Consider the following 22,641-nt stretch of genomic DNA (forward strand, 5'->3'; position numbering starts at 1 on the left):
CTTCCTCAAGCTCTGAAGATGACAGGAAAATCCACTCAGAGGAGATGAAATGAAATGAAGTCCTGCAGTGCTCAGTGATCAGTCTGCCTCTTTGTGAGCCTGCCAGGCTCCTCTGTCCCGAGGATTTCCCAAGGAAGAATACTGGAGTGGGCAGCCATTTCCTCCTTTAGGGGATCTTTCTGACCCAGGAATCAAACCCACATTTCCTACGTCTCCTGCATTGCAGGTGAGCCACTGGGGAAGCCTGAACCCCTGTAGAAATCATCTTACAACTAAGAGGTGTTCCAGATGAGGAGCCTGGGCAGCCGGGAAAGCCAGTCAGGATCTGCTGAATGTACAGGACACGGGGCCTGAGAGCATGTAGCCCATAGACCTGAAAGAAGAATGTGGTGACGAGGGAAGAGGGGTGGAACGGGGTCTGGAGCAGCAGAGCAAAAGGATTCAAATCCTCGTACGGGAGACAGCGTCCACACCAGCTCACCCCAGGCAGCTTTCCTCCTGGGGGAGTCCTGGCTAAGCCTAAGCCACACCTCAGTGGGAGGATTCATATGTGAGCCAGCCTGCCCACGGGGCTAGTGGGATGGGGCCCCATAGGTGCCAGCTGCATCAGACAGTGATATGGGTGCCTGGAGAGGGTGCCCCAGCCCAGCCTCAGAGCCAGGAGCTGAAGCCCTTGCACGTCTCACAAGGATCTCACTACCGCCACCATGTGGATCTGTTTGAAACTGCATAGGGCTACCAGATAGTGGGGCAAGTGGAAGCTGAAATTCAGTCTACACTCTGCTCACCAAGGAACGTGCCCTGGTACGGCTGCCTGGGCCGGCGAGGGGGCCGAGGGGAGGCGGGAGTGGGGCAAAAACTCTTCTATAGCCCACAACGCTATCAGGGCGACACTTGCCCAAAGGGCCCACGTTTTCCTATCTCCCACAAAGGTGACACGTGGGTGAACATCAGCCCTGGGTTTGTGAGTGACCCAGTGTTCAAGCAGCCCAGCAAGGCCTCTGCCGCACAGCGACAGTATGTGGCAGAGGGGCAGGAAGAGAGCCACCCGATTCTTCACAGCAGGGGCTCCAGCACCCAAGGCAGCCTGCCCTAGGGGCACCGTGACATGAGTCTCTGTACCCCCACAGCCGCACCGAGGCACCAAAGCGGTGCTGTGGGCACTGAGATCTGTTCAGCTACAAGACAGGGATGGATCAGAGGTGACTGCAGCTTCATCTGACTTATAGGCTCAAGTAGGATGCTGCCAGGAACTCCCAGATCTGGCTGCATGACATCTTCCAAGGGCAGATGCAAGAGCCAGCGGCATCAGTGACAATGTGGCTGCACACACACTCTCAGGTTGCAGGTGCCCAGGGGCCAGCGTCAGTCTACCCCCTCCACCCAACAGGGTATCCACTGACAAGAGTTCCTGGGTGATCAGGGACCAAAAGCCAGCCTACTGTCTGCTCACCAAGCTGTGCTCCCCAGCATGAGGCCTGTCTCGTCAAAGAAGGAGCATCTTTTTCTAATTACACAAAGGCACTCCATGAGCTAGCACGGCTCTGCCCGGGGGCACACGGCTGCAGAGGAGAAGGGGGTCCAGGGCCAACGGAGGCTGTTCAAAATCCTGGCTCCACCTCACTACTCAGCAAGCCATTGCAGGTGGACTTTTGAGAAAACCCTCTGCTGGTGTTTTGATTCCTGTGATAAGTTGGTGAGCAGTTTGCGTGGTCTGCTGCAGGCCTCCCATGAGCTGGGTCGGGGGGAGTCGGTTTCTGTGCTGCAGTCATCTCCAGACATCGTGACAGATCGAGGATCTGGCCTGCAGGGTCACCTCCTCCAGCAGCCTTTTGACTACCACACTACTGTCTCCATCTTGACCTCTGCCAAGATGTTCACCCGCCGAGGCCCTCAGCAAGCACGCCCTCCCTCTTGCTCCCTTCCCCGCCACCTCTGCCCCAGGACATGCCTCTCGCCCAGCATATGTCTTTGCTGACTCTGGGATGTGAGCAAAAAGCATCAGCAGGAATCGGACTCTACAGTCTGCTGGGGAGAAGGACGGGTGGGTAGAGAGATAGAGACAGGAAGCATTAAGGTTTCATAAATTTCACACGAACGCTCTGGCTTGTGTGTGCGCTGATCACCCAGCTGAGAGTTTTATTTAATGTCCAGGGTAACCAGTGCAGGAGACCTTGGTATCTCCATCTTACAGGTAAGAGAACTGAAGCTCAGAGTTCATACAATTTGCCTAAGATCTCAGCAATAAAGTGAAAGAGCTGTATACCAAGAAACAGCGAATTTAACCAGGGGTCACAAAGTTAACTACCTCCCTGACGGTATATAGATTGAACCAGGTGAAAGGCTCCGGGAGGGGTGGGCACTTTCAGTCCCTTCCAGATGCTGCATCTGATTCTTGGAGGCCCCGCCCTCATTGAAACAAACACTAAAATTGCACGCACATCCCTCATTAAATAGAACCCTCTTTGCTTGAAATGTGAAAGGATTTTCATGGATTTCCTTTTGAAATGACTTGCCTCTGAGTAACCCAATCAATTTACTATTGGCTATGATTTCTCTTCAATCATCCTGCACAGTCTGGAACTGTTGCCAAAAATCCAACTTACAAATTGTTTTCAAACATAATGACATGTGTATGGATACCAAACTTAAATATTAAAGTTGATTTTACTTTCTCAAGGCACGTTGCTAAACATTCAGCAATTTTGACATTGTCTTTTTCATAGTTTGCAGCCCCCAAAGATTTTCTTTCAAATCTCCAACATTCCTGGACCTTTAGAAGTCCACCCTGGCCCCTAAAGAGGAGGGTGCATGCTAAGTCACTTCAGTCATGTCTGACTCTTTGTGACCCTATGGACTGTAACCTGCCAGGCTCCTCTGTCCACAGGATTCTCCAGGCAAGAATACTGGAGTGGGTTGCCGTGCCCCTCCTCCAGGGGATCTTCCCGACCAAGGGGTGAAACCCATGTTTCGTCTCCTGCATTGGCAGGCAGGTTCTTTACCACTAGCACCACCTGGGAAGCCCTAGGGTTGCTCATAAAGCCAGGACACTTGGCTCCTCCCCATCTCCAGACACGCAGGCTGCCCCAGGAGGTCCAGCTGCAAGACCACCCACCCAAGATGGTCCAGGGCATCCTAATTTGGGCAACTTGGGCTTCCCTGGTGGCTCAGACGGTAAAGAATCTGCCTGCAATGCAGGAGACCTGGGTTCGATCCCTGGGTTGGGAAGATCTTCTGGAGAAGGGAATGGCTACTCACTCCAGTATTCTTGCCTGGAGAATTCCATGGACAGAGGAGCCTGGCAGGCTACAGTCCCAGGGTCGCAAAGAGTCAGACACAACTGAGTAACTAACACTTTCTTCATAGATTATTCTCATTTTGAAAGCAGAATGATTTGCCAAATGTTGGGTTAAATGTGATTTAATGCTTAAATCGTTATTGGAATTCCATATAAATACTTTTACAAATGAGCCAATGCTTTGATGGAGTGAACATTCTTATAAAAGGTTTGGAAATTAGGATCACTGTCATCCTAACCAAGCCTTACCAGCCCCTCCCATCTAGGGGCGCAGCCAGTGGCCCCCCTGGTCCCCTCAAGTCCCGCAGGATAGGGCACGGGAAGGTAAAGCAGGGCAGGCCAGGGTGTGATGTGTCCTGGCACAATCCAACCAACCACAGTGTTTTGTGACTGACAAAGGACAGTCCCCTGGCGCAGACTTTATTCAGGGCTGGCCCCATTCAAGGCAGACTAGCCAAGGCAAGCTGACTTGCCTATTTTATTGTGTCTGGGGCCTTTCAGAGCAGACTAGTTTTTTTAATTCCCTCTGCCATCCATCATCACTCCACTCCCTTCTCCATGCAAGAGGCAGAAGCCCTAAGGAGGGAAGATGCAGCCTCTTCACAAAGCCTTCCATGCGTGCCTCCCCAGCAGGTCACGGGGAGGGGCTCAACATGATCGCATGAAAGGGAAGGAGGCAGGACTGCACAGGAGGCGTGGGCGAGGTAGAGGGCGGGAAAGAATTTTAACTGCGGTTTACACGCTTTGATTCATTCTATCAAAAGCAGTAAGACAGGTAGACGCTAGATACCTTGAACCTGGTCATTTTACTCATGGGCATCGAGATTCGGAATATTCTGTAAAGCCTTATTTGCATGCTAAGTCTCTTCAGTCGTGGCCAACTCTTTCCCACCTATGGGCTGTAGCCCACCAGGCTCCTCTGTCCATAGGACTTTTCAGGCAAGGATACTGGAGTGGGTTGCCACGTCCTTCTTCAGGGGATCTTCTCAACCCAGGGATCGAACCTGGGTCTCCTGCATCTCTGGGATTGGCAGGTGGGTTTTTTACCACAAGAGCCACCTGGGAAGCCCAAAGCCTTATATGCAGAGATAATAATATCTAACACTTACTGAGCACTTAGTGCTTTATATCCAGGGACTCAATGAATCCAGAGTCAACCTGTGAGGATTATTATTATTGATTGCTATTATTATTGCTGTTATTCCTAAGAAATCAGTGAGGACATGGAGGCCCAGATAGAAGTAACTTGTCCAAGGTCACATAGCCAGTAAGCAGTGGAGCCAAAGTTCAAACCCCTGTGGTCTGGCACATGGCAGACAGTGGCAGCCATGACCTTAGGCCACAGTGATTCCTAACAAAGAGCCCTGACGGTCAGTTATGGTGAGGCTCACCATGGGACAGTGTACAGTAATTAAAATTTATAAAGAATATGAAAATATTAATGAAATGTGGAAAGACATTTAAAATATTTTTAAAATACAAAATAATACATGTATGATCTCATGTTGATGTAGGGCAGAAGCCAACACAGTATTGTAAAGCAATTATCCTCCAATTTAAAAAAAATAAACAATTTTAAATGTCTTTTTAAAAAGAGCTAAAAAGTATGTAATATAAAATATATAAAATATACTTTAAACATATAAATGTATCTCAATAGTTGACCAAATGTCTGTTAAAACTGGAGGATTGTGAGTGGACTTTTTTCTTCTTACTTTTCTATATTTTCCAAATTTCTTTCATGAAAATTATTGTTTTCAGTTAGGAAAAAGTATTAAGGGCTGGTTTAAAATTATTTGCTCTCAGTAAGTGTTTAAGAGAGAAATTTCTGAGAAACAAAAACTCCACAAGTAAGTTGTTTTTAAAAAAATAGTGGGCGGGGGGGGAGTTGCTAAGAAACTTTTTAAACTGGTAATATGCTTACAGCAAGGCCTCAGAACACTGAGAAAAGTGTACAAGAGACGAAAAAACAGAATGAAGGATTCTATGACAAGACAAGTTCATTTACTCATTACTCATTACAATGAGTAAATAAGGAGTCTTTGCTGTCCTAAGGCAGCTCTTGCCTTTAAGGAACGCTTCTAGAAATCCTTTATCTTACAAATGAAGACATAGCATGTTGTTATTAAATACAGTCACTTCCTTGAAAAGTCAGTCCCATCAGCCTGCTGAAGATCCTCCTGTGGGCAGATTCAGGCCCAGCATGGGCCACGAGTTCCCCTGGCTCCAGCCCAGACTCAGCCACTGGCCCATTCCATCTCCTGAGTCCACTCCATCCCCAACAGAAATCAGCCAGACTTTTACAATCTCCTGCTTATCATCCAGCTCTAACACACTGCTCTCCACTGTATAAATGGCTAGAATGAATTGGCTAGAGATGCCTTCTGAAGACAGAACCCTGGGTCTTGGTCAGGAGTGAGCCCGTAGCCCTCAGGAGCAGCGGCATCAGGGAGCCTCTGCCCAGAGGTGCAGACGCAGGAAGAGAGCTGGGGCTGGAGAAGGGCAGGCTGATGGAGAGGAAGCCAGCCTCCTGCTCCCTCACCAGGCCCCCAGTTACACAGGCTCGTGCTGTTCCAAGGCTAATTGAGTCAGAACAGAATGAACAGCGCGTCTTTCTCCCCACTCAGCAGCAGCAGCAGGAAACAGCTTCTCTATGACCAACCCAAGACCTGCACAGCACAGGGCACATTCCACTCTCCTTACATGAGCAACAGACTCCAAGAACCTCTGTGCCCAAGGAGGTGCTCCCAAAAACCATGCATTAACCATGGAACTGAAGCCAAGTGGCTTAAGTCTGCATTCAAAAAGCACAGGCTTGCTCCAACTCTTTGCAAGAGAATCTGCGGGGAACATGCAGATTTCTGCACTATGCCTCCCACCTACTGACTCAGAGTCTCTGAGGGCAGGACCTGGAAATGGCATTTTAAACAAGCTCCCCAGAAGAGCCTGATGCTGCTGGAGTTGCAGAACCACTGGCCTCAGGGTTGCATGCAAGCGCATATTCCCACATCTACTGGAGGCTGGGAGGGAGGAGGATGGAGAAAGTGGAAAGGGGATGCTACTCCCCAAAATGATGTGACATGGATGTGCCCCAGACCTGGAGCCAAGTGTCCACTTCAGAGGGGGTGGGCCGGGCTGGATGAGGGCCTAGGGGCAGCAGTCGGGTCCCTGGCGGGCCTCTCCTCCCACCCCGCTTCCTCTGTCAGTTTCCACATGCATAAACAGTCAAGTCCATTCGTTCCCCTCAGAACTTGCTGTCCCTCCATCCACAATGCTCCTGGATCCGACCTCAGCCACTGTCCACCACAGCTCTCCCTCTCCCAACAGAGACTCCACCTGCCTCATTACTTAAATAATCTTTATTTCTCATGCACTAGGAAAGATGGGATTGTATGAAACACTGCATTTCACAGCAAAGGCCTCAGTCCAGATCACAACACAGGGGACCAGGGGGGATCCAGGTGTGGTCAAAACTCTGGGGACCACAGTGGGGTTACTACCCTCAGGGCTGGTGGCAGATCCGGGACCCTCCCGCTACAAGGGCCCCGGACACGGCACAGGGCGGCTGCCCCCTCCCACAGAGGCACAGGAAGCTGACACCAGAGAAGCACACGGACCAGAGAAAGGACGGAGGAAACTGCTGGGCAGTGACTTGGCAGAGGCGGTGGTCCAGCACCTCCAGGGCCCGAGTCCAGGCAGCCAAGGCTGGGACTCAGCCGACCCTACCTGCCGTAGAGCCGCTGGAGCTCACAGATCCCAGGCAGCCCATGCCAACAACAACATACGTGTACAGGCCACACCTGACTGCCTCCCCGGCCACTAAATTCAAGCCCCAGTCAAAGCTTGAATTTACCCAAGCAGGACTTGAATCTAGCCCTTGAATTTACCCAAGGGCTAGAGGGGCCAGCCCCCCACAACCATCCCGAGCTCTCAGATGCCCGAAGGACCAGTCAGGCTTCAGAGGATCCTGGGATAGGGCTTCCGATGGGGCAGACCTCGAGCCTGGGCCCTCAGATGCCACGTGAGCCAAGAGGAGGGCAAACCGGCCCCACTCACCCCGGGGCGGCGCACGGACAGACACAGGTAGAAACATGCAGGACAGAACAAGGAACGACACATGCAGAGACCGTAACAGGCCGGGAGGGGTGTGCAGACAGGACGCGGGCAAGGTGCCGGGCTCACTGAGGCCCGGGGCTCATGGTGATGCCCGCCTCCTCCGGGATGGTCTCCAGCGTCTCGCTCTGCACGGCCTGCGTGATGAGCGCCAGCTCCTGGCACAGGGTCTCGTGGCGGTAGCCCACGCGGATGTCCGGCACGTTGGTGCGGCGGATGTCGTTGCCCTCGGGGCCCTCCTTGGTATAGTTGGGTCCCAGCCAGTGGCTCTTCACCTGGAGGGGCAGGGTAAGGTGCAGGGCTGCCGCCCGCTCTCAGGGGCCAGCCGCCTTGTGTGTCTGTGTGTGTTAGTCACTTGGTCATGTCCGACTTTGTGACCCCATGGACTGGAGCCCACCAGGCTCCTCTCTCCATGGGATTTCCTAAGCAAGAATACTGGAGTGGGTTGCCATTTGCTCCTCCAGGTAATCTTCCCAACCCAGGGACTGAACCCGAGTCTCCTACATTACAGGCAGATTCTTCACCTCTGAGCCACTGGGGAAGCACGGCACCCCCGGGACCTTCCCAAATGCAGAGCAGGGGAGGAGAGGGAATGGGGAGGGGTGCAGTACCTTGTGTGAGAAGCCACTCATGAGCACGCTGTTGCGTGCCAGCTCGCACATGTCACAGGAGCTGAGCTTCCACACCTGGGTGGCGATGCTATACTCCTCCATCAGCGGCTCCTGCAGGGGCCAGGTTCCCTCAGGCAGGTGCACGGGGGCCTGCTGCCCACCCCCTCCCGGGGGCTGACCACTAGGCACGCTGCGCTCCACCAGCAGAGGCCAGCACCAGCACCGAGGCCCCGCAGCCCAGGGGGCCTTTGTGCCCCAGGACACCCGCCTGCCTGCCAGACGCTGACCTTGGTGAAATGGAACTGCAGGGGATCGTCCGTGGACAGCGAGACCATGAGGCCACGGGACAAGTACTCGGGCAGCGGGTTCCGGTGGTAGCTGAGGAAGAGGCTGTTGTTGCTGAGCGGGGACATGGCGATGCCAACCTGGGCCAGGTAATACAGGTACTGCAGGACTGGGGCCTGGGTGGGTGACAGGGAGGGTGGGCCTGTCAGGTTGGGGAGGACACCTGGTTCTGGGGGGTACAGGCCACAGTGCAGCTTGGGGGGCAGTCCAGGCTGGGCAAGAGTTGCGGAGGGTTGGTTACAGCCAGGTTCTGAACTGGGGCCTCAATGTGGAGGCTGGGGTCCTAGCTGGGGGTGCGTGAGGAGGAGGAGCAGCTGCTGAAGAGGCCTGATGGGCAGGGAGCAGGGGAGCCTCTGGGATGGGGGAGGCAGGAGAGCAGAGCCTGACCTTGCGCAGAAGCAGCCCGTGCGAGATGTTCTCAGCCAGCATGAAGGCCGACACCAGGTGGTGGATGGGCCCCGCCTCCCCGCAGTGTGGCCTCAGCACGAACGTATGGAAGCCCCTCTGTCTGGGGGGCCAGAAGACAGCGTTGGGTCCCAAGCCTGGTGCGCCCAGGCTCCTGAGCCCCCACCCAGTGACTCTGTGGGCTGAGGACCAGGGATCAGGGGTAGGTTCTTGGCTGCAAGGGTTGAACCACAGAGCCCACGGGGCAGAGAAACAACCCGTCAGATCCAAGACTGGGGGTAAGAGGTGGGTCAGGTGGCCCCAGCAGGCCCCAGGGCAGGCCCGGAGCAAGGCCTGCTGACTGAGAGCCAGCCAGGCGGGTAGAGACTCAGCACCTGCGGAGCCCAGGGCAGGCACCTGCGGAGGTGGTTCAGCATGGCCATGTTGGCGAAGGTGTAGTACAGGTAGTAGGCGTAGGGCGGGTTGTCCTCCTCCACCCAAGCCTCAGGGAGCGGGCTCTCCAGGTTGAAGACGTGGTTCTCGGGCTTGGACTCATCATCCACACTGTCAAAGCCGTCCACCTGGCCCAGGACGCTGGGTCAGGCCCAGGGCTACAGCTGGGCCTGAGGCAGTGCCCTCCCCACACCCAGACCCGGGCCACCCCTCACATGCTCCAGGAAGAGATGCAGCTCCGGGTGGCTGGCAGGGTGGATGGTGGCCTCGAACAAGGGCAGGAAAATGTTCTCCAGCATCTCCTGGAAGTTAGCCAGCTGGCCCTTGGTACGGTACACATCACTGCGGGCGAGATGTAGGTACACGGGCGCGCGCGGGTCAGGGCAGAACCACAGAAGCACTTCTGAGCCATACTGAGTGAGAAGGGCTGGAGAGACCGTGAGTGGAGCCAGGGCTCCCTCCTGTTCCAAGGGCTCGGCTGGGATGGGGGAGGGTCAGCCATCCCAGAGGGCAGGAGGCCAGCCCCGGCCCCATGACCTCTGCCCCCCACGTTCCCTCCCACGCCCAGGGACACTCACAAGAGGCGGGGCACCTGCACGAGCCAGCGCACGTTGGGGGAGTGTACACGGTGCATGACGGCCCAGCGCGCCAGCTTGTCCCACTCGTCCCTTGAGCGCCCGTAAATGGAGAGCCGCAGCTCCGCGTTCTGGTATTTGCTCTCCTCCAGGTCGGACATCACCTCCTGAGCGGCATGTGTGGGCAACTGTCACCCTCAGGCTTCTTCCCCATCCCTGTCCCCGTGCCCACGAGGCATGCTCCATCAGACCTCTTCATGCCTCTCCCCCACCCCGCAAGCCCCCAGCCACCCAGGCTCTCACTCAGTCAGGGAGGGCTGCCCTCCTCCTCACCTTGATGATGTGAGCAAAGTACTTCCCAGAAACCCTGTTGTCCGTCTTGATGAAGATCTCTCGGAGGACAGACTCCCCAATGGGGTTGTATTTGGCATTGAACTTGTCAAAGCGATGGAAGGTGTTTCTGTCCTGGGAGAGAAAAGCCAGCCCAGGTCACCCCTGAACCCCAGCCCGCACACCAGCCCAGCCCCTCAGCCCCCACGCCGTGACTGACTGCGTGCACGTCGAGCGTGTCCACACTCAGGTCGTAGGCCGTGAGGTTCATGCTCTCGAAGACCTCCCGGAGCGTCTGCTCACGACCCTGCTCCACGTGCACGATCTCCTCCAGGTGCCGCTTCATCGCCCGTTTGATGAAGCGCAGCAGATGCTTCTGGTTCATGCAGGATGAGGCATGGATGTGCGTGTCCACCTGTGGTGGAACGGGCACTGCTGGGGCCTGGGCAATGGGACGGGAGAGGACTCTCCAAACTGGATGCTGGGGAGGCGGGCAGGCCGTGGATGGGGAGGCTGGGCAGGGGTGCTGGGTCAGCTGTGTGGGGGCCCAGGCCCCAGAGGGGGAGGCTGGGCAGGGGTGCTGGGTCAGTTGCGTGGGGAAGGCCCACCTTGCGGATGTTGTAGAAATCTCGGTGTGGCACCTTCTTCTGCGCGGCCAGCTCCTTCATTTCGTTGAGCAGCACATGCATCTGGAACTTGGAGCTCAGGTACTGGAGCCGGCGGTAACAGAATGACTTTCTGGGCAGGAGGAGAACCAGGCAGGGGCTCAGGCATGCGGGGAGGCATCCGGGAGGGCCTAAGCGGCAGAGCCAAGGGAGGGAGCCGGAGGTGTGGGAATGGGGCTGCCAAGGGGACAGCAGCCAAAGACAGGGGAAGTCCAGGACTCAGGGACTATGAAAGGGTGAGACTGGGTGACAGGTGTCTGGGGCCAGACTGGAAAAATCCGAGCTGGGAGAGGAGCTGGGTGTCTGGGTCAGGCGCGGACTCACATGGGGCCATTGATGATCAGAGCCATCAGCACATTGACGTCTGCCACAAATTCCTGCAGGTCGGGATATGGCAGCTCCACCTCTGAGCAGCTGGTGTGTGAGGGGAGCTTGAGTGAGGAGAGCAAGCCAGGAGGCCCTGCAAGCCCTCCTGAGCCAGTGCCAGCCAGCCCCCTTAGTTTCCGCCCCTCCACGGCCCCCAGCACACCCTACACCCCTCTTACTGCTCATCAGGTTCCCTGCGGGTGTACACGTGAACCACGCCCCGCACCATGCGCAGACCCAAGCCCAGGTCCCCTGGCATGGTGCTCGGCTCACAGTGCTCATAGGGGTGCTGCTCCAGCACTGGTGGGTGCACCGGGGCATCTGCAGGGGTGAGGAGGATGGAGTCAGGGCCAGGGCTCTTCCAGGCCACCTGCTGCCCAGCCCAGAGGCCCCAGCAGGACAGCTCCTGCCCCTGCCTCCCCGCCCTGCATGCCAAGAAGCTGGGAAGAAGGAGGCAGGCTGAGGTTCCTGGGCACCCAGCTCAGGGCGGCGGGATGCCAGGGTACACGGAGTAGGACAGGGATGGGGAGTCCCACCAGCGGACACGGGGGTGTCGGGGCCCTGCTCGTAGGTGCGTGTCTCCAGGGGCTTCTCGGCCAGCTGCTGCAGGTACCGGCGGGTGGTGGGGCAGAAGCTCTGCAGCGACAGGGCCATGTACTTCTCCCGGATGAACAGCGCCCGCACCACGCTCTTGGCCGCATCCAGCAGGTCTGTGAAGGGCACCTAGAGACAGAGATGTGGACTCGCTCTCCTCGGTCCCAGACCCAGCCCGCTCTCACCTCCTTCCTGAGGCCTGCACCCCAGAAACACTCAGACCATTCTATGCTCAACAAGATGACAAGCTCCCAACCAGAGCCTCTGCCTCTCCAACTATCAGAAAGAGAAACAGTCCCTCTAGCCTCTATCCCCATAGCCCCAGACTGGGGGAGCCCAGCAGGTTGCAAGGACAGGGACACTCACCCCACACTTCTCCTCGCCGGAGATGGTCACCCGCTGAAACTCCCGCTCCAGCACCACATCGCGCTCCCACAGGCCCCGGTCACCCTGCCCCTCACCCTGCTCCTTGTAGAGCCTGCAAGTGGGGAGGACAAGGGAGGGGCTGGAAGCGGCAGACGGACAGGCCCCAGCCCCGAAGCCCCCGGGTCCCTCTGCCCTCCTCACTGGAAGTCCGAGTCACTGTCAGTCTTCAGGAAATCTTGCTTGGCCCGAAGCAGGATGTCCGGCTCCAGCCTGGAGGTGAGAGGAGAGGGCAGGCACACGATGAGGCCCGTGCTCCTAGCCGGGCCCCTGCACTGTCCGAGGTGCCGTGCGCGTGTTGTCACGTGTGGCCCTCACAGGGCTGAGGAACCCTGGGCCACGCGGGCTGCTCTCGCCCCACGTCAGAGATGAGAAAACACACCCAGAAGTTAAGCCACATGTTTCAGGACACGCTGGCGGGCAGAAGGCTGAAGCAGACAGAGCCCAGCAGCCTGACGCCAAAGCCTATGCTTCTGTACACCACTACTCTGCGCCACCTCTCGGGGGTGGCCCAGAGGGAGGACTGGTTGGAAGAGAGCAATGATGGGGCTCTGAAAGCGTCCAGATGGAAACAGAGGGATGCTGGGCAGACTGCTACTCCCCGCTACCCTGTAGCTGCCGCCTGGCTGTGCCCCCGCACGCTGCAGCGGCCTGGCCGAGCCCCCGCCCCGTGGCCGCCTGGCTCTGCAGCTGGGGGCTCACTTGACATCCTGGCTGATCTGCCGCTCCAGGCGCTGCCTCCGCTCCTCCAGCTGCTCGATGGGGCTCTCCTCGGGGAACTCGTAAGGGGCGCTGCGGAGCTCACTCTCAGCCAGGGAGCGGCTGAACAGCTCCTGGTGGGAGGGAAGGAGGGGTCAGCGTGGCCGAGCCATCAGGGTCCAGGGATGCAGGGAGGGCACAGGGGCTCGGGGTACCTGGGACCACCTAGGGATCAGGGCACAGCCAAATATAAAGTTAGGGGACAGCTGAGGTGGAGGGGTGCAGGGAGCGGGGACCAGGCGTGGAGGCAGCAACGGGGGTAGGTGGGGGAAACGCAGGGGGTGGTGCCAAGCGATACCTCGGCGATCTCCTTGCATTTGCCATCCATGGACGTGCGCAGGTCGAGCGGGAAGTGCTTGAGGCAGGGGGCAGGGCCTGGCAGGGATCGGGCAGACTGTAGCGGAGGGGCCCCCAGCCCACCCCGAGCCTCTGTGGAGACAGTGATGCGGGGTCAAAGAGTGGAGGGCAGGGCCGAGGTACACTGGAAGCCCTGGGGCTCAGCATTACCCAAGGCCAGCCCCAGAGAGAGGCCAGCCCCGCTCAGAGGCTGCGGCGTGAGCCTACCTGTGCCCCTCACCTGTAGTCTGGGGACCCCTCAACCCATTCCAGGTTTGGGGGTGGGGCTAAGAGTCACCCCTACAACAAACGGACTCATTCACCCCAGGAATAAAAATCTGAATCCTGGACTCGGAGCCACTCCATCAGGCCATGAGACAACCTCCAAGTGAGTACCTGCTACAGGCAGCACCCACGTGTCCATGTACACACATGCACACTCTCACACTCTCTCTCTCTCCGGGCGCTCATCCACACCAGCGAAGCCCAGCGTACAGCTTCCACGGCAGACAGTCCAGGGTCAGACCTGCCTCTGGATGAGCAGACGGCCTCTCGAGGGCAGGCTGACCTAGACCCACAGAGCCTGGGGGAGCCACAGCTGCCACTCGGCTCTGGCCTGGGGACCGGCCCCCGAGGAAAGAGGAGGAGAGGAAGTGGGGGACCTGGTTGGGAGCAGGACCCCGACCTCCTCCCGGAAGGCCTGCCCTCTCCCCCAGGACCCCAGGGCTGCCAAGATGTGGCCTGGCCTCAGCCTGCCCCTCCCACTGCTGGCTGCCCCTCCAAAGGGAGCTGCCACAAACAGTCTGCGCCACTCAGAGGCCCCGGGATCTGGGCCGGAGGCCCTGGGGAGGGCCTGGGGAAGGGAGGATCGGCAGCCAGAGTCTCTCTCCACAGAGGGAAGGATTCCTTAGCTTCCACAGGAGGCTGGCACTAAAGACCTTGAAGCTGAAGAGTCTAGAGAAGCTGCCTGAGCTCCCAGCCCACCCCAAAGAACCTTTCCTGGGCTCCCCAACCCACCCTCCCCAGCAGGAAGCTCTCCAGCCAGCTCTGGGGTACTCCCCTTCAGCACCCTCCTTCTCCCTCCCCACTGTGGCTCAGGGATGGACTGGAGGCCCTACCCAGGTGGCACGCTTTGAAGTCTCCAGGCTGCTCCCCAAAAACCTGAGTCCTGTCCCACAGCTGGACAAAAAGAAGAGGGGGTATCTGTCCCAGATCTAGGATCTAGCTCCCCCCCCCACACACACACACCCTGCTGCCTGCCTGGGTCCTACCTGCAGAGTCAGGCAGCGCCGGCCAGCAGCCCTGCGCCCCTTGCCCGCCTGTTTGCTGAGTGGAGCTGCAGCCAGTCCCCCAGGACAGCTCAGGGGCCGGCACGGGCTGTACCAAGTGCAGCTGTGTGCAGGGGAGACCCTGGGATGCTGGCAAGCAGGGGGCTGGGGAAGCTCAGGGGAGCACAGAAATCAAGGGAAGGAGTAGCAGAGCTGGGAGATAAGAGAAACCCCCAAACTGAACAGGGCCTTAACCTCTACAGTGCCAGGGCCCAGCCCAAAGTGGGGCCCCTAAGGGAGAGAAGCAGAGCAGGCTGATATGGGCAGGGCGGCTGGCAGGGAAGCGACAAGCCCCCTTAAAATGCAGTGCCCTAGGGAACAGCATGCAGGGCCTGGCTGACCAAAGGACAGGAGGGGGCAGCAGCCCTCCTGGGCTCCACACCCCAACACCCCTAGGTCAACTCCCTCTGCCCAGTGGCCTTGTTTTGCTCACCACTGTCCTCTGGGCCCCTGACTATGGGGTCCCTTGGGAGAGATGGGGCTTCTGCAGGGGAGACATGCTGGCTGGCAGCCGGGGTAGACACTCAGTCCAGGGAGCAACCAGTTTATGGAGCTTCCCTGCTGACCCAGAGACCAGTTCACAGCCCCCTAGAACTCCAACTCTTCTTCAAGCCTATTGTCAGGGACAAAATGCCTGGGAGGAGAGGTTCAGACATAGGACTAGAATTTGGAGGACTTAAGTTTGACTCTGTTCCCAATTACTGGCGAGTCTCGACCATCCTGAGGCTTCAAGTCTGCCTACAATGGGGTGATAAGGAGTCCTGCCCTGCCTAGCCACAGCTACCATAAGGCACACAGAGATACGGCTCTGCAAGCATTCTGGAAAGCCCCACTATCTGTGATTAGGAACTCCTGGGACCCTCCAAACACTTCCCACACGCAGTCCCACCCACTGGGGGTGGGTGGAGCTTCGGGTCCCAGCCCAGACCAAGGCACAGAGGACTGAGGGCATGGAGGGAACAGAATGGGTGGGGTGGGGGCACTATCTCTGACTTGGAAGAGAGCAGAGCCGAAAAAAGAAGGCAAGATGGGCACTAGCTCGGCCCTCAGAGTTTAAGGCACAGCCTAAGGTTCTTGCATTCCGCCCAAGAACCCTGATCCTACACAATCCTCCCCTTTTCTAACCCCTCCAGAGAGGCCGGCCACAGACCCCCAGGACTGGTCTGTGTCAAGTCAGCAGAATGGACACTGAGGCCCTGATCTCAACCACCTCTCCTAGCAGGGTGACCCAGGGCCTCCTCAGAAATGCTGGGGTGGCCCAGACAGGTCCTAGCAAGAGGCACCATCCCCTCAGCCTGTTGGGCCACCACAAAGGACTGCCAGGGCTCCCTAGAGGTGACAGACAGGCAGTAACCACCACACTCCCTGAGGACCAGCTGCCTGCTGGTCACTTTCTCGCAGGGTCTGTGCCACAGCACCACACACACACACGCATGCGTGGCATGGGAGAGGTGGCCAAAAGTCAGAGGGGGCTATGCCCTAGCCATTCCCATTAACTCCAAGATTCTTGCCAACCTGTCTACTCACTTGACCAGAGACCTTCACTCACTGCCAAGGCTGCCCCGGTAGGCAGAGACTACTCAAGGCTTTGACCTACAAGTATCAGCTGCTCCCACCACGCGACCACCCGAATGTGGACAAATCTAGCCTCAGTGGACACACCCTGTGGGGGCACAGACCTGGGCACAGAGGACAGAGCCCCTCGGGCCAATACAGAACTCAGGCCAGCATCTTCAGGAGCATGAGAAAAACAGAAGGTAGGCAAAAGAAAAATCAGGCTACGAGTACAGACAGCTGCTGGGGGTACAGGGAACACTGGCTTGACCTGGTCATCAAAGTAGGGGTGGGCTTCCCTTAGCCACAGGCCTGAGACCAGCAGACAGCACGTCGATTCCCTCAGCAAACACAGATCTGGGCAGTGGAGCCCTCAGGAAGATGGGCACAGCTGCACCATGCTGCCAGCTCCAAATGGTGCAGAGATGTCCACTGGCCTAGGAGCTGAACCAAAGGGTGCAGTAGCACACGCAGGTGGGCAGCAGCCCCAGCCTGAGCCCCAACACTGGCCCGGCCCAAGGGCACCCCACACTTCCGAGGAAACTCACAAGACAGACCAGAAATGAACAAACTGCAAACAATAGATACAGCTGAGCCCTCAGCCCCTGGATACCCACAGCAGTAAGTGGGCCCTAATGTCAGACGCCCAGTAAGGGGGTTCGAGATCTGGGATCCTGGAAAGAGAAACTAACCTCAGGAGGACAGCCCGAGTCTGCCTGGTAACCACACAGCCGCCAGCAGTGTGGCCAGTCTGCAAACCAGTCAGTCCCACACATCCCCCACTCCACACACACTCCACATGCAAACAATCTTAGCACAGCCACACACGGACACGTGTGCAAATACACTCTTGCTGCACCCACACCCACACCCACTCCTCGTTACAGAGGACCGCATCCCTGACACAGAAACCAGTCACCCGGCACCCCACCTCCGTCCCCAAACCGCCTCCCAAGCCAGCTGTCCCTGGGAAGAGGACAAGGGGCATCACTGCCGAGAAGGTATAGGAGAAGTCCCTCTCCTTAGGGGACCAGTGGCCTGGGTGAGAGGTGAGGGTGGGGAGCAGGGCCAGACTGAGGACAGGAGGCAAACACTCACCTGGTACTGCAAAGGAAGCCTGGAGGCTGGCCCGCTTCTTAAAGGGATATTTGGCCTTGGGATTGCCGGGGCCAGATGAAAAAGATGCCATGGCTCAGGCCGCCGCGGAGCCCGCGGGGGTAGTCTGAGCCGCACCAGCTGGGCCTGGCTCTGCCACATCCAACCCCTTCCTCCGCCCCGCCCCCAGCGGGAGTGACTGATGCAGGAAGCAGAGGCCCCGCAGGCGGAAGAGGCCCTGGCCACGATTTCTGATGTTGTCTAGGCAACCTCAGGAAGGGGGGGCCTCCATCCCTGCCCCTTATCCCTCCCATCCTCTCCTCAATCCCAGGAGTGACTCGGCTGATGGTAACTGGGCCTGAGGGGGTGGAGGTGAGGAAACAGAATTGGGGATGGGCCAGCCCCAAGCGCCCTACTAACCCCGCTATGAGCCGGGGCTCTGGAGCAAGATAGTCAAAGTTCTGGCTAACTGGTCCAGCCAGCCTGGGAGAAAAAAAAAAATAATGGAGGGATCCAGCTCAGGTACCCCAAGCTCAGAACATATTTCTCTCAGGGTCAGCGGACTCCGTGAAAACACAGCCCCTCTGGGGCAGAATCCCCATTTTTCCTTATCTGAACCCCCGGCCCCAGGTGGCTCAGTTCTGGGAGGATGGGGTAGAATTGAGGATCCCAGTCCAGTAGGGAGAAGCCTGTCTTGGGAAAATTCCACTGTCCACAGAAGCTGCCCTCTTAGAAGACAGGGAGGCCAGGAATCAGGGGCTTTCTCTGGGGTCTGGGAAAGAGACCCCAGTGGCTTCTGACGTTTCCTTCTGTCTTTCCACACTCAGGCTCTGCTCTCCTGGCCGCTCCCCAGGAGCCGGCCGCCTTCCCTAGGTCTGAAGGCACTGCACTTCTCTGTCCCAGAGACCCTGCCCCCCTTCACACGCACACACTCACCTGAGGCCATGCTGCCCGAGCCCTGGGGGGAACCGGGGAGTCTGTTCGCCAGGGTCTGCACCGCCTGGAAACCCGGTCACGAGGGAGGGGAGGAGGGCTAGGGTGCAGACCCTGCCAAGTGGCTCCAAGGGCCCCGGCCCTGGCACTGAGACGGGAGAAGTAAGACAGTCTTTCAAAATTGCTGGCTGCTTGGAGGCGGCCCCCTGCCGACCTGGGCCGCTGCACTGGCCTTGTAGACCCCGGAGCCCCGACCCCCAGCCCAGCACTCGGGAAGCGGGCAGGCCACGTGCTCCCCAGAGAGCGGGACCCGGAACTCGTCTGGACTTCTCGCCACACTTTCAGTGTATTCGGGGTCGGATTCCGGTAGCTGGAACGTGGGGGAGTCACGCAACAGGTGCGACCCCACCAAAACCTCCCCAGCGACGGCGCTCTCCTCCGCAGCCCCAGGCCCCGCCAGGTCCGTGGCCCCGCCCCTGCCCCGGCCCGCCCCCGCCGAGCGGCCCCGCCCCCGCCATTTTTCCTCTCCCGGGCGCCACGTGGGCAGCAGCCACTCAGCATCCGCCTGGCAGCGTCTTGGGCAACTTCTGCGCGTCAGCTTCCTCACCAGTAAAGTGATGGGGTAATCGCAGTACCTCCCTCACTCAAAGAGGTTACTGTGAGAATTAAACGTTAAGCACCTTTGCACGATGCTGGGCAAAAAGCCAGTGCCCAATAAAAGACAGATAGCTATTATTATAGTCCCCGGATTCTCTTTTAGCTGAAGCCCTTCCCCGCATTCTTATTCTAGGTCGTCTGTTTTCTTACTCAGGCAGGCGTAGCTGGGCAGGGTGTGCCCTGAAATTCTGGCTCCCATTCCCACATTTATTTGTGTACTTGTTGGTCAAGAGGTCAGGCTCTGTAGCCAGAATGCCTGGGTTCAATTCCAGACTCCACCTACTTCCTGACTGCCCTTGGGAATATTGTTAACTTCTCTGTACTTCTTCTATTTCCTCTATAAAATGAGTGTGAGACCCTACTTTGTAAGTTGTTAGGACAAATGAACTAACAGAAGTGCCTGGCTTTAGTTACACTCAATGTTTCCTATTATTGCTGTGTCCTGGGCCTTGGTCCCCTTTACACTCTAAGTTGATTCAGCTTGTAGCCTATAAACAATGTATGTTGGGCTATTTTGGGGACTGCAAATACCCCACCCAACCAGCTCCCCTACTCCCAAGTGGCAGAGAATCCTACCACCAGGTTTGAAAGAAACCTGTGGGGGAAAGGACCTAATGTATTAGCAGCTCAGTCTTTTTCCTATTCTTCACCTTGTGGGAGCCCTTTGTCCCCCAAACCCAGTTGTATTAATGCTGTTTGTCCAGCTCCTCCCAGTCCTCACCATCCCTGCAGCCAAATTCCTTCCCAAACTCTGCCTCCTCCTCCATCTGCCCAGGCTGGATTGTGGACCCTGAACCCGATTCTCTACCTGAATCTGGTATTGCCTCCATTGATCCCTGCCTAGTGCTCTTCACCCTGGACAACTGAAAAAAAAAAAAAGACCTCTGTAAACAAGGGGGGAAAAGTTCACCTCACAAAGAATCAATGAAACTAAAAAGAGAACAAGGAGAAACCATGCTAACCCATCAAATTAGCAAAGATTAATGGGAAAAGAGTCCTAAAGCAGGCAAGGGTGCGGTTAGTGAGATGGGACACACACATGTCCTACTGGTGGTCGTAAATGTAGAATTTTTCTGAAAGCCATTTGGCAACCCATAATCAAGAGTCTTAAAAAGGTTCACATTATTTGACACAGTAATTCCACTTCCAGGAATTTGTTCTTTTAAAAAAAAAGTTGCAAGAAAAATATGCACAGAATTGTTCGTAACTGCAATGTTTATCACATAGAAAGGTTGGAAACTTAAAAGCCCAACAGGAAAATGTTTAAATTCTGTCATATGCACACAATGAAATACAACCATTAAAAATTGTCCTGAAGAATTTCTTAGTAAGGTGAAAATGTTTACAATGTAAAATTAGGGTGGAAAAAATGGGTGCAAAAATCTGTACAATACAGTATGGTCCTAATTAAGTGACACATATGCATAGAAAATAACCACATGAAGTTTAACAAATGATTATCTGTGAGTCGTGGAATTATGAGTTATATTTATTTTCTTCTTTATGCTTACTTGCATTTTAAGAACTGTCTACAATGCATATCCATTACTCTTATAATCAAGGAAATGGAAAGCAACAGAAGTCTATGAAAATCTGTAATAGCCTCTACACCCAACCCACGTAATACTCTTCTATGTTTTAACCCCAGACTAAATTGGTTTGGGGGCCTTTAAGAATTTTAAGGCTGCTGGGCTCTCAACAATGAATAATAAATTTTTTAAAAAATTTAAAAATCAAGGACCAGGTAAACCAAGCAGAATGTCATCTATATTGTGCTTGCACTAAATCACTTCTGTTGTGTCTGACTCTTTGCAATGCCATAAACTATAGCCCGCCAGGCTCCTCTGTCCATGGAATTCTCCAGGCAAGAATACTGGAGTGGAAAAAAAAACAAAAAAGAATACTGGAGTGGGTCGCCATGCCCTTCCTCAGGGGATCTTCCCAACTCAGGGATCAAACCCATGTCTCATATCTCCTGCATTGGCAGGTGGGTTCTTGACCACTAGCGCCACCTGGGAAGTCCCTAGGAAGTCATCAATATTGACACAATGCAAATTTTGACATAGCTTTATGGGGAGGTATCTTGCATTGGACCAGGTCTTTTTAGGACTCCCCCTTAATCCAGACCTACCTACCTAACCAGCCTGTAGGTGGCAAGGCAAACCAGTTTACTAGTCCCTTCCTGTCCCTCCCTAGTCCTATCTACAGCACATCCTTCACCCTGTAATCTTCCCTATTTCTAGGCCTTTTGGTATGCTGTCCCTGCTAGGAAGTCTGCACTGATTACAGTTAAGCAGCATTCTCCCCACCTACACATTATCAGCAAGAATCTTAGTAGGATTTCACTGTCTTATCTAGAACAGTTTGGGAAATGAAGGCGTGAGTCATTCTCTCCGACCTCTAGCTATTTTCATGTTGGGGACTAAATGTTGTCTTCGAGCCTCTGAGATCTTCCTTAGCTTGAAACAAGCTTCCTTACCTCCTAGCCTGTAACCATGATGGTTTCTTGAATGGCTCGCCCTGAGCCCCAGGCCTCACTGACAATGCACTCATCTCTGAAGAACTGCTTCTCTTATCTTCTTGCCTGATGCTCACTTGTGATGTCAGCCTCCTACCGAGGCCAGACCACTCTCAGCAGATGGTAGGCCTGGGAGAGAACACCGGCAGCCTCAAGAGATCATTGGCCATGACGCTTTCCCAAACCATACCTTATGCCTAGATCCTTCTAGAATCAAGCTGTTCAGCTCTTTTTCTCAGCTTCTACCAGAAGCCAACCCCCCCACCCAGCTACCCAGCATTGTTTATGGCAACAGGCAGCAGTATCCAACCATAGTTGTTTGTAAGTCTTCAATAAGCTTTAGCCAAACCTTTGTCATTCAAGGCCCTTCACTGGCTAGCCTCACTTTTCCTTGTTTTCATCTCCCAGCCCTTCCCTCCATGCACTTTTCACTTTTACTCCAGTTCCATCACATCAAACTTGCCAGTCTTCTCCAAGCACACTTTGTACCTCATGCCTCCATGCTTTTTCTCATGCTCTTTTCTCTCCTTCAAGTGCCTATCCTCCATTTCTGTTGTTCTGCTTTTCTGTTGAAAGTCTGTTTATTTTATAATTTTTCTCCCTTCTTCTACTATAGAATTTATCCATCTGCCAGTGAGATGTGTGTATAATTGTCTTTCCTACCAGGAGTCGAGGCTAGGTTTTAAACAGCTCTGAATTCTCCAGCACTAGCTGAACCGTTCCTTTAACTGTTGTTTCTCTGTGAATTGACACCATCTCTTCCTTTGGACTGTAAGGTCCTGAAGGAAGTTCCTCCTTCTTCATGGCCCTGCCCCCAAACTCCAGCTGGGTGATAAGGCTTTACCCACAATCCGTACCACTGAGTATAAGACAGATTTTGAGATTTCCTCTTAACTCAGAAAGCAGGACTTAGGTGGAAAATGGTGATTTTTTTTTTCTTTCATTCAGAATAATTTGGTTATGCAAACATTCAAACAGCTAAAGAAGATAAAAATTTTGTTTCAGTTATAAGGGCTATGAACTAGGACACCTGAGCTCTGACTGATTCTAACTTGTTTATTAACATGAGGATCACCTCTCCACGCTTCAGTTCACTACCTCTAAAATGGGAATAGCACCTACATGCTTTACTGACTCCATCAGGGTACTAAACTTAAATGCAATAATAAAGGAGAACAGCCACAGGAAAGGCACAGGAGCTGAAGACAGGAGACAGGAGGCATCATGGTGGTCCATGCACAGTAGCAGGTCTACACAATTAAGAGGGCAGGCGAGGGTCAGGAGTTCCCATACTCAGGTTAGTA

General features: G+C 55.4%; 1 protein-coding gene across 4 annotated transcripts; it reads right to left on the reverse strand.

The window, feature by feature from the left end:
- Nucleotides 1-6,639: 6,639 nt before the first annotated feature.
- Nucleotides 6,640-18,630, reverse strand: AMPD2 (adenosine monophosphate deaminase 2). Of its 4 annotated transcripts, none has more exons than XM_061121216.1 (18): nt 18,166-18,630; nt 13,215-13,291; nt 12,860-12,990; nt 12,302-12,370; nt 12,101-12,212; nt 11,677-11,863; nt 11,320-11,461; nt 11,099-11,188; nt 10,718-10,847; nt 10,330-10,524; nt 10,113-10,244; nt 9,783-9,946; nt 9,420-9,546; nt 9,169-9,332; nt 8,755-8,875; nt 8,310-8,483; nt 8,023-8,133; nt 6,640-7,686 (listed from the first exon to the last, which is right to left on the reverse strand). In XM_061121216.1, exons 1-18 carry the CDS (start codon nt 18,173-18,175, stop codon nt 7,477-7,479), a joined length of 2,346 nt encoding a protein of 781 aa, XP_060977199.1. In that variant the 5' UTR covers nt 18,176-18,630; the 3' UTR covers nt 6,640-7,476. The 4 variants fall into 4 exon arrangements, with proteins under 4 accessions (XP_060977199.1, XP_060977198.1, XP_060977196.1 ...); XM_061121215.1 differs by having other exon boundaries at nt 13,215-13,345; XM_061121213.1 differs by lacking the exon at nt 18,166-18,630 and adding an exon at nt 17,233-17,416 and having other exon boundaries at nt 13,215-13,345.
- Nucleotides 18,631-22,641: the final 4,011 nt, after the last annotated feature.

Source organism: Dama dama, chromosome 20 (assembly GCF_033118175.1).
Source record: "Dama dama isolate Ldn47 chromosome 20, ASM3311817v1, whole genome shotgun sequence".
Lineage (NCBI taxonomy): Eukaryota > Metazoa > Chordata > Mammalia > Artiodactyla > Cervidae > Dama > Dama dama.

What these genes read in the sequence shown, in the direction of transcription:
- AMPD2 (XM_061121213.1), bottom strand. Translation starts at nt 17,323, where the DNA reads ATGGCATCTTTTTCATCTGGCCCCGGCAATCCCAAGGCCAAATATCCC. An exon ending in CTGATCATCAATGGCCCCAT is followed by an intron (nt 10,848 to 11,098) that starts GTGAGTCCGCGC and finishes CCTCCTGCCCAG; the next exon opens with AAAGTCATTCTGTTACCGCC. An exon ending in ACACGCTCGACGTGCACGCA is followed by an intron (nt 10,245 to 10,329) that starts GTCAGTCACGGC and finishes TTTCTCTCCCAG; the next exon opens with GACAGAAACACCTTCCATCG.